Source organism: Cyprinodon variegatus, unplaced genomic scaffold (assembly GCF_000732505.1).
Source record: "Cyprinodon variegatus isolate N-32 unplaced genomic scaffold, C_variegatus-1.0 Scaffold7, whole genome shotgun sequence".
Lineage (NCBI taxonomy): Eukaryota > Metazoa > Chordata > Actinopteri > Cyprinodontiformes > Cyprinodontidae > Cyprinodon > Cyprinodon variegatus.
Genome location: NW_015150460.1, coordinates 255,251 through 267,277, shown reverse-complemented (window position 1 = coordinate 267,277; position 12,027 = coordinate 255,251). Strand labels below are relative to the sequence as shown.

At 37.4% G+C, this 12,027-nt stretch overlaps 1 protein-coding gene across 1 annotated transcript in view; it reads right to left on the bottom strand.

Moving 5' to 3' along the window:
- Positions 1 to 2,170: 2,170 nt before the first annotated feature.
- The window catches only part of chrm2 (cholinergic receptor, muscarinic 2), a 113,136-nt gene continuing 103,279 nt past the window's right edge, over positions 2,171 to 12,027 (bottom strand). Inside the window, exon 3 of the mRNA XM_015375594.1 lies at positions 2,171 to 3,994. Coding sequence (XP_015231080.1) covers positions 2,444 to 3,994 — 1,551 coding nt within the window. The 3' untranslated portion in view covers positions 2,171 to 2,443. The remainder of the gene's footprint in view (positions 3,995 to 12,027) is intronic.

Below are 12,027 nucleotides of genomic sequence, written 5' to 3'. Positions count from 1 at the left end.
AGGATCTGTCCCAGATCTCTCTTTAAAGCCGACAGCCTCAAGGAGCTATCCGGTGCAGGCGTAAATCTTAGCAAAGCCCCCCTACCAGCCACTGTGGCAACCTCCTGATGGCAAATGCTGCTGCATATTCATCACTCCAACGAGCAAGCCGCATTACTGTAACTGAGAGTGGTCTAATAGGCTGAAAAGATGGATGACATGCATGAAAACACAGAACATGCCTCTCGGTAAATTGATGTTTTCTCATTTCTTCTGGCACTAAAGTAAACACAGCTACTCATCACTTTTAATTCAACTAGGATGAGTTAAAATCAATTATGAACCAAATGGAGAAGAGTCACAACAAGGATATGATGACGTGAAAATAGCCCTTTTTAAAATCACAAGGCTGAAACCTGTGATCAGAAGTAAACTCCACACTTGGAGCATGCAAACATACATCAGCAGGTATACCCACAGACATCCAGAAGCTCACAACCTTCACCCATACGAAACATGCCATAATGTCTGTCAATTGAACCATAAAAAGCAAATAAAGTCATCCAGTCCTCTGTACACAGACACACACACACAGACCACAAAAAGCCCTCCTACAGACCCTAACAAAGGACAGCTCTGAGCTCCTACCCGCTCGTGACTCACTGTGTTCTTAGCAACTTGACATATATTACATATACAATATTTGCCATAAAAAACTACACCTGACATCCTGTCAGCAAAAGAAAAAGATGAAGAGATAAGATTACGGCACATTGACAAGTATGACACACACATATGTGTTTAGGTATGTATTTTTTATTGATTTATTTACTTTTCTAATTGACTATATTTCAAATTATCAGAAAGGTTATATTTTCTTAGTTATTTAAAAAAATACATAGATGGAATGAGGTGAATAAAGTAAAATTAGCTGGTAAAATTAGCCTCTTAGTATAATTCTCCTCATTATACTTCTAGTTTAATTTGACTTGTTCAAATAAAGCCGTGTTTTTTTTTTTATCATATCTTATTTTCAGACCAAATAAATGGTAATATATGCAGTTAAGGACTTCTTCAAGCCTTACTTAATCAGTTTTAATATAAAATTCACACTTCACACAAATTCAGGGAAAATCATCACAGATGTTTTGTGTCTATTTTACAGATGTGGAGGCTGAAAAAAAGGACCAGTGGTGTTTTCTGATTATTTTTCCACTGTTTTTCATCTTGTAGATGTTTTCCTGATTCAGGACATGATGTAAAACTGCATGGATCAATAACAAGCATATGCGGTAACTTATGCCTGAAGTTAGGAAGATAATTTACCTATGTGATTTTTGCCATATTAGAGAATGGACACAACTCTAGTTCAGCTACTGGCTGATTTCTTACTGCATTTCTACTCTTGATTGTCTTTAACAACCATTGGAGACACTAAAAATATGATGTTTTTTGTACAACCCATCAATTGTCGGATTTTTCAGTGATGTGGTAATTTTTAATAAGTAACATGCAAAGAACTTCAGAATGCAGTTAGTAGACTTGTATTGGAAATATTCTATAGTTTGTTTTTTTTGTCAGCTTCTAGAGGACCCTTCTCGTTCAAACAGGTGAAAGATATCCACTTGTTGCTAAAGCTTAAAAAACAAAAACAAAGGACCTTATTTTTGAAGTCAAAACAGCTATGTGGAGCAATATTTTCATATAACCGTTTTTTTCAGGGTACAAATTTGACTAGTGAAAATTTGCATTAATGTATTCATTAAGTTGTGCCTTCTAATTTGTACCTAGGCATTTGTTAGATTGGAAAACTACCTATCAGGATAAAAACCTATGAGCAGAAAACTAAAATAACATTCTGCTATATATTGCTGGTAGGAAGAGACATGGTGAGGATGATCACACAGAGAGAATGCAAGTAAAGAAGCACTAGTGGTGGGTGTGCACACAGACACGAAGCCAGTACGCACCCACATGTGCACACACAAATAGAATATACACCATTTATCTACAGTTATCTACAAGAATCTTTACTGAATTTCAAACCTGCAAGATTTGAAAATTCAGTCAGCCCTGTTTTCCCATTTGAAGTGTTTTCCATACGGAACAGATCATCCTCTGCCTGTCATCTTCCATTTGTCCAACCAGCCTTGTGTCCGTCACTTCTAATCTCCTTATATTAGCTGATTACAACTTTTAAGTTGTTGCAACCATCCTCATATATGTTGCTTCTTCCAATACATAAGTGAAAGCAACTGAATTCAGCTGAATAGGAGTAAAGTGCTACAACAGGTTATAGAGAGAAAACTTTTGAAATGATTTTGAAATGTCCTTTTATCTTTTTCACACATTTTCTTTCACAAAAAACACTTATGCATGGATAACAAACAACATCCATAAGTACAACATATACTCACAGACAACTCATACCTCAAGCCTCCTCCGAAGGGGGCTTTTACCGTATTTATCTTGCTGATCTACTGCTTTTGTATTGGCAGAGAAGCAGATGTTTAAATGTCTTTTTGAATGTGACATTACACAGAGCGTAGCAGGCAGGATTGATGGTGCTGTTAATGTAGCACAGCCAGTAACCAATAGTCCAAACAGTGTTGGGGATGCATGCAGAACAAAAGGTATTTATGAGCACCATAACGTTATATGGAGTCCAGGTTGCAACAAAAGCCACCAGGATGGCCATAATCGTGCGGGTAACTTTTTTCTCCCTTGACGGGGCCCCTTTTTTCTTCTTGGTTGGAGGTTGCTTCGTCATTTTCACGATCTTCCTCGCCACATTGTTCTGGCGTTCTGTGGCTGGGACAATCTCAACTGTGGCATTTGATGGTGTGTAGAAATCACCCTTCGGAGACTTGGTCTTGATTTTGATGCAGGTCAGTTTGGAGCCTCCTGCTTTGGCTCGTTGACGAGGAAGCTGCTGGGTGGCCTCGGCGCTTGAGTTTGCTGTGGATGCTACGTGTTCTTCATCTTTCAGATTTGAAGCTGCCAAACTGCCAGATGTTGAGTCATTTGAGCTCTCCTTCTCTTCTGCAGGAGCACAATTCTCCTTTGCCACACTGTCACCCTCAGTTTCTACATCAGCCGTAGAGGATGAAGGTCCTTTGCCATTCTGCAATTTTCCATCATGCTGGTTTGCCCCATCCTCTGCCCTCTGGTTCTGGGAATGTGTTCCATCCTCCCCCGGAACATTGTTATTGTTGGGTTTCGGAGTGCTCTCTCTCCTCTGGCCGGGTGACAAAGCTTCTGGGTTTGACCCTGATGGCTTGCGGTTGTCCTTCTTTACTCGACTTTTACTAGCTCTTGAAATTTGCCAGTACAGCTGAATCATGATAATGACAGGAAGGTAAAAAGCTGCAATTGCAGTTCCAAAAGTAACAGCGGCATTGGAAAAAAACTGAATGTAGCACTCTTTCTCAGGCACAGTCCGGCCCCCAACAATGAACTGCCAGAACAGGATAGCAGGTGCCCAGAGGATGAAAGAAAGGACCCAGGCGGCAGCAATCATCATTCCTGCCATTTTGGTGGTTCGCTTCACAGGATAGCTCAGGGGTTTCGTCACACAGAAGTATCTGTCAAAGCTTATTATGAGAAGATTCATGACAGATGCATTGCTGGCAACATAGTCTAAAGCCAACCATAAGTCACACACGACTGGCCCAAGAGGCCAGTAACCGATGACTATATAAATTGTGTACAAGTTCATAGAGCACAGTCCAATGATTAGGTCTGCACATGCGAGACTAAATAAGAAATAGTTGTTGACGGTTTGTAGGTTCCTGTTCACTTTGATGGAAAGCATGACCAGGATATTGCCGATAACAGTGACCAAACTCAGGGAACCAGCCACTAACACGATGAATACTACCTCCACAGTCTTGTAAGGGCTGTCTCTATCTGCCACAACTTCTGTCTCATTGCCTTCAGAGACATTCCAGTATGTCAAATTTACAAAATCCATGGCATTTGGTTTCTTTGTTGTCACCTTCAACTCAGATGGAACCTGCAAGAGAACACAAAACAAGCAAGGCTTTCTTAGAAAGGACCATGACAGCCTCAATAATTCAGTTTGGTGCATATGTGCAGAGTTTTTCATTGGAAAAGAAAAAAGAATGAAATAAGCTTTCCTAACTGGAAATACTTCAGGTAATTTGGTGAATTCATTGTATGCTCATCTAAAGCTGGTATGATACAATTCTACAGAGATTAGTGTAAAAAAGAAAATACCATCCCAAAAATTAAAACAAACAAAAGTATTTGATGAAATCTCTTACATCTATTGCTCCATGCCTTGTTCTGCTTTGGGCCTACAGTCCTTTTAATTTAACAATTATAAATTTGCCCTTTACATCAGTAATAATAACAACAATGATTAGAGCCATTTTTGTTTGGAACATTTTTTATAATCACTGCAAATAACATCTCACCATTAGGCATCTGCGTCATTAGTGGGGGAAAAAAAACAGATAAATAAAAGGAAAGCCAAAATGGTATCATCTAAAAAGATAGCATTGGATGATAGAAAAAAGTTATATAAAGCAATTTAACACGGCTAGTTAAATCTGGATGAATGGTCCTGATATTTTTCTATCCATTTGAACACAAAATATATACATAAGAAAATTGGTAATATGTTTGAAAAACAAATGCTTGCCTATGTGTTTCAATTTAGCTTGTTGGTCAGATGATTAAAAGTCACTTTTGATAATAATCCTTAAGCTGTGAATAGAAGATCACTTGGAAAGTGTCCCAGATGTTCCTGACTCACAATTGCCACCAGTTAATTAGGTCTGTCTTGCAGCATCTCTTGCCAACAGGTCCAAATCACAACCAGATGGGGATTACTTAAAAGCTTTGCCCCTCTCTTAACCCAGGTGTTTAAGATATATAAAACCGAAAGCCTAATGATGCAATAAAAGAATAAACAATCAACCAGGTACACATATGAACCACCTTGGTCTTGACAGCGGTTTTATTTAAGGACATTACTTACCTTCACAGATGTTAGAAACAAAATACCACATAGATTGAGCCTAGAGAGGCTATACTTGGCAACGTTGCCCCTCCAGGTAATGTTCCTGTTGCCAACAATGGCAATGAAGTCCCCTCGATCAAACATTGAATTATCAGGCGACAACTCTTTAAGGACACCATTCAGAGTTGAGTAATCTGAACTGCTGGTCAGTGCATTGCCCACAGACAACAGTAACACCATTCAATCTTGCAATTCAAATGATTAAAAAGGTCACCATTTCCCTGACATAAAATATGTTGGAATTGAGGCTCTGTGTTGTGGGTTTTTGAGTCCACGCACCTTTGCCCAACAGCTGTCTTCCTTGACAACTCTAGAGTTTAAGAGTCTAGTACTGTATGTCTCATGTAATTGGGTTCCAAAGCCCAAGCTTGGCAAAGATGTAAGTCCAACAAATTTAAGCTGCTACAGCTCAGTCTAATACATCACCTCTGGCCCATTTGCCCACCAATGAGGTGATATGTTGTATTTCCAAAACCCTAATTATTGAAACAGCATAAAAATAAATCCTGTACAAAATCTCAAGACGAAGCTTGAAATCAAGACGGAAAGCAAAAGCATTTTGTAAGTTTAGTAGAGGTCTTTGTATATATTGTAGCCCAACGAACTCATAATTAAGGAACTTTATTGTAAGACCAAAAAATACTTAATGCTATGCATAGTTTAGAAGTTTTTCATAAATTTTTTAAATTAGAAAAATTTTTCTTGCAAAATCAGATGTTCAAGAATTAAACAATGAAACATAGAACTTACTTGCAGGGTGATAATTAGTGTTAGCATGTTTATTTTTGCTGTGAAAGACAAGCTATTTAATTTCTTATGTTGAGTGCTCAAACATCTTCATTTTCTATAACTTTTGCTGTATATTCCTTTTAGATTAGTTTTACCATGAAAGATCTTACCACTTACTTGTATTCTAAATTGAAGATGTTCAACTGGCTTTGATTTAAAACTCTTAAGTTTTAGTCAATAAAGATTGAAGATAAGTGTCCTTCTGAAGCTGTGCATTATTACACTGCGGGCAGACTATATTACTAAAACTTAAATGGAGAAAAGCAATAAAAAGTAATTATATACAAAAAATGCATACATTTTATCTTCAAGGATCCAGTCCCCCCTTACAATTGAGAAATAGTCTTCATGCTGCACTATAAAATGCTTTGATCCTTAAGGGACCTATAAGTTCACTTGGAACCCAAACCACTGGTCTGTGTTGTAAATCTTGCTTCAATTTATGAGGTACTGCTGAGCTGTATGTGTCACAGACTCCTATGATATTAATGGCGTTTGTTTGCTCTGTGCCTTGACTATGCTCAACACTCTGAGCTATTTAGTAGCTGTGGAGACTTATGCTTCTTTTTGCTATAAATATTATCTTCTTGAAAGATTGTGTTAGTTCTTTCCATGGAACTCTTTTGACTTCTGTATACGCCATTATTTTGTTAAGACTGCAATTATATTCAGCACTTATTTCTAAATAAAGATAAATTCTTGCTACGCCATGTTTGGATAGGGATTCATTTTTCAAACAGTACATTCTGAGGTTTTTATGTAGGGTTCTGCTAAAAACCCCTTCTATGTATCGGAAAATTTACTCTAAAAAAAAAGAAAATGAAAGCAGCTGGTTACAATAAGCTTGTTTCAGACTGCTCTTCTGGTGGAATTCATACTTTGTTTTCTTGATTGTTCTCATTTAGTTTGTCATGTTATGTACAGTAACAGAACAATTCTATTGTTTAAAAAATTATTCTATGTATCAAATAAAGCTTCAAAATCTGATAGGAAACCGACCAATTTGCATCTTGCAGCGCTGCATAAAGTCTGCTTATTTATTATGCTACTACTTGCATTATGCATGTTTATAAGAGAAAGGGTAAAACAGTTGGTTTGGCAGCAGAGTCTCTCAGAAAGTTAAAAACAAACCAGTTCAACAACTGCATAAGTCAAAACCTTTATTTTATCTTATCTTACAAGTGATTATCATTCCTAATGTATAACTTGATAATAAAAGAGAGAGGTAAAAGCAGCAGTTACAGATTGTGAGTTTCAGAACTGCAAAATCATTTTCAGAAACAATAAATTGCATTGCATGTGGTAAGTAATTATATTTTCATATCCCGCTCAAAGTATTTTGTGCATTATGGTGATTTTTTTTTAATGTGATTTGCATATTCAATAATGAAAACCCCATTAATGGATACTGTCTGCTTTTCCGCCCATTAAGAAGTCAGATTTCCACCTAGTAAGTAAATCAGCTTTGCTTGCACAATCAAGATATCCAATTTGTAAAATATGATGAGTAATGGCAACATCTGTAAGCCTTGTGAACAAGTGTATATAACATCATGAAGAAATAGTTGTCACTCATGAAAAGAACTCTCCTTATTCCGATGCAACTTGGGAAGAAGAGCAACACACATCTTTATTTGCATTATTTTAGAGCAGGACATAACATGTCACCATAGGATTATTATTCTGAATATCTCTCCAATATTTTTTTTTTTGACATATATTCACCATTCATTTTCCCAGGCTGTTATTAGCTTTTAAGGTACATTCCATTAAATCAAAAGTAAATCAAGTTGTTGTTATAGCTGCTTTTTGTTTTGCTGCTTCAAAGCTGTGTGTCAAAGATTTAGACAATTAACACAAAGTCCTAAACCAGACCAGTTGCTGAGTAACTAGAACATTCAGTTATCTGCTATGCCAGAAATCCCTCATCACTCCATTGCTGTGAGACTGAACTGGTCTAATCTTCACAAAATGCATAAATCCACTTATTAACATACAAAAACATGAACAATACCAATGGGAAACACTTGTGGCTCACTTGAGACACAGGGATTAGAGAAGTAAAGTGGATCACTTTGCCCCTTAACTGCTTTTTGTCCATCTCTTACTTCCATAAGCTCAAATACTCAAATCCTATTTAAGCTAAATGTGAACAGCTGTCGGTAAAAAAAAAAAGAAAAAAAAAGATTATTTGCTTTTTTTTATTTAAATAACACAAAGATCCAAACAGTAAACACCCCAGCTTTTATGGAAAGCCAGTGCTTTAAATTGTCTTTGCCATCAAACCCTATATGGTCTATGAATCCGTGATTTGTAAAGATGTTTTGATTAAACTAAACACATAATCTTCGCTTTAAACTGGTGAAAAATGCTGGTGCTGAAACCTGCTGAGCTTGAGTGCAGTTGTAATCACCTGCAGAGAACAGCAGCGGTGCCGCTCTTAGCAGAGCTATCAATCATGGAGCCTACCTGAAAGTTCTAGTACAGCCAAAGCCAGTGCCTTTGCATCTGGCAGAGCACAATCAGAGAATAAGTGGCACCTCCATTAATATTCACACTTCCTGCAGTAAGATGGAACTCATGAAATACAAACAGTAGATGTTTTTAACCATCCAAGCTATTAAGGTTTCAACCCCCAAAAACAAATATAATGGAATTTAAGACCATCAATACAGTAATCCTAAATTTACCTTTTTTTTTGTTTTGTGTAAAATATTTTGACTGTCAGTTGCTGCCATGGGAGGAAGTGAATAAATGAGCTTGAATATTGTTCTATGTTCAGTGTTGGGTATTCCTGGAGTGAGGTCACTAGAGCTGAAAATTACCTATGCCCTCAGGGAAACAGAGAAGGCAACTTTACCATTTTTCACAACTTTTGTCCTCACTCTGTCTATTGTAATCGACTCTAGGCAGGTCAGATGAAAAAGAATATCTAAGAAGCTTACATAAAAAAAAAAAGTACATGCGCATATCAGAAATATTGTCAGAAAACAGACTGAAAAAAAATGTTGCTATAACCATTGGTTACATGATCTCTTACTACTGCAATTTATTTCGGTTTATGCATGTTACTGCCTTCCATTACTTATCTGTCATCATCGAACAGGTAACGCCTTGAACACCTGCCTCTGCTTTTAATGATTGCATGCATTTTCCGGGCTGCTTTTCACCACATGAGAGTGAAGGCTAAGGTGCTCATTTAGCTTCTGTTTTTGATTTAAAATAAATGATAGCTGTCGTACACGATCCCTAAAAGTGACTTCACTGCTAAATGATCTTTACATTACTAACATAGTTTAAATTAATACTTTCAACATGTTGACTCAAAGTCAACATTTGCATTTTTTGTCTAATAAGTAGGCTAGTGGATAAATGCATAATATATTTGTTTGTGTTTTTTCTGATTCTTCTTTATTCAGGTTGTGTCCTGAACTTTAGAATTGGCAACATATTTGTATCAAAACGTTGTCAGAAACATAAAATACTAAACTGTGGACAACGTTTGAGAATGTTTTTAAAACCTTGGGTAGTATTTCAGTATTAATTTAATTTCCCTTAACTGCGGTTTACTTTCCTAGGGTTTTGTTCCTATGTCTGAGGGAGTCTAGATAACTCTCTGGGATTGTTAAAGGGGAATGGTCGTGTTATCCCACAGTGCTTTGTAACTGTAACATTATAAAAATAAGTTTTGAGGTTGCTTTTACCTGATAAAATAGAGCATAAATCTCCATCTGTGCAGTCAGTTTCTCTAACCGGGCACAAGCCAGATTAGACGTGTATTTCATTTTAATTCTACACACTATTTATATGGAAAGTGTTCACAAAAGGAAAGGACATTCAGCACAATTGGGTGAATTGAACAGATGACGTAAATCATTAAGTGTCAACCGGCCTCCACGTTCAGTTTTTAGCCAATCGCTTTACACATTGGGAGGACATTTTTGTTGGTTTTGCTTATCTAGACTTATGCCTGGTCACACCGTACTTGCTTATAACGTGACGTAAGTCTTGCTGCCTAGCACTAGGCTCTGTTGCTGCCTGGAACCGTTAAGAGAACCGTTAAGCAAGCTGCCAAACGGTGCCATTGGAACACACTGAACCGGTTCTGAACAGGAATCGGTTTTCAATTCCAATCTTGAAGTGTAATGGCTAAAGCTGTGGTCACGCTTTTTTAAATCTTGACTGTATTTTAGCCATTCTTTGGTGTAAAAGGGTAAATGAAGCTGATGTTGTTTAAGTCCCAACATGTCTGTGAAATGTTTTTGATATTATTGAAGCATGGTCTTTTGTCTGTTTTTTGTCTGTACTTTGCACAGCTTTTTTTTATTAGAAATGACAATACATTGTATGTGTACTCAAGAAAATTAAGATATGATTGCTATTGCTGTGTTTTTATTTAATAGTTTATTATTCCTCATTTATTGAGCAACTGAACACCTGAGGATGCTTAATGAACAAGTGGTCCTATAAAAGATGACATATCACGGTGAGTTTTCATCAGTGGCTGTATAATACACATTCAAATTAAATATAATTCAGATTAGTTAGGTTTGAGTTGTCTTTCCATAAATTTTGTAAAATTTGACCTTTTTTAAAAAAATATATCAATGACTTCCTGGTTTAGCTGTTAGGAAATTATGGCTTCTGCAGTTTATAGATAAACAGAAAGACAAACAAATGTTCCTCTGTAAATTATAATAGGCAGTGCATAGCCCTCTGGTGGATTATGTACTGCATACCTTATTCTTACCTGCTCCTTTTGTACAAATGACTTTTAGCAGATTCTTAGTTCTTCTTATCTTATAACTGAATGTTGAAGAATTTTGATCATAGATTCTTGTAGCTTAGAGGAAATTGTGTGTAGGGTCTTGCTGTCTCAGATAGTGAATTCACTCTATATCTTTTTATCTATAGTTCTATAATCCCACATCAGACCTATATTTATAAAACAACAGCCTTATTTTTTCTAATTATCAGGTACTGCCTCAATATGGTCATTTGTTGTTGGAATTACTAACTTGTACAAGATCTTGGCCAGAAACGCTGTACATCTTATTAACACTCCGTCAACATGAACCTATACCCTGTAACTACTAAATGAAAGTCCATAATTAATTTTGACATTTCTCATTATAAATATTTACACTAAAGTTTTTCAAGCATCTCTCAAGATCTATAACTCACGGAAGAGAGAGCTCGAGAAAATGAATGCAAATTTGTAATTACTCCCCTCCTCAAGATTCAGATTGTTTAACCACGTTTCATCACCTCGCACAGAAGAGTGAAGTATTGGTTAGATAAAAAAGACTCATGCTCTGCATTGATGGTTATCAGGACAGCAGTAATTTCCTGTCGAGTATTTTTCCAGAATATTTGTGCACACTTGGATGCCTCAGTGCTCCTTTAACATTTTCCCTGATTCTCTGTCTAAATGACAGGCAAACTGGAGAGTGGGTTATGAGCATTTTGAAATAAAAAAAAACAATATTTCACAATCTACTGTAAAGGAGGAACCTAAACTTTCATTGAAATCCGAAGTGGTGATCAGCAGCAACAAATTCCTCGGGGTGCACATCACAGACAACCTCACCTGGATTGTAAACATCACCTCACTGGTCAAAAGGGCACAAAAGCGCATGTCCTGCTGAGGATGAGGAGAGCCCACCTACCCCCACCCATCCTCACCACCTTCTACAGATGCACCATAGAGAGCGTTCTGACCAGCTGCGTCACTCTGTGGTGTGGAGGCTGCAGCGCCTCAGACTGGAAGAAGGTGAGGAGAGTAGTAAGAACTGCAGGGAAGATCATCGGGGCTCCTCTTCCCTCCATAAAAGACATTTCATCCCATCGCTGCATGTCCTGAGCACGTAATATTATCAATGACCCCTCACACCCCCACCATGGACTGTTCTCCCTGCTGCCCTCTGGGAAGAGGCATTGCAGCATTCGATGCAGATTCTGCAACAGCTTTTTCCTGACTGCAATCGGACTATTGAAATGTTGAAAACTCTAATCAAGTCACACATCGAGACTATGCATAACACTGTAAACTTCATATTTGCACTAACTATGGCGGATCTTTCAAGTCCCTTTAAAGGTACACTATGCAACCGGTGTTGATTTTCCAGCGAGGCTCCCCCAAGAGGGCGAAAGTAAAAGTGCACTGTCGTAAATATGCTCAGCTGTTCTCCTGGTTTCTCCGTCAAGCCAGG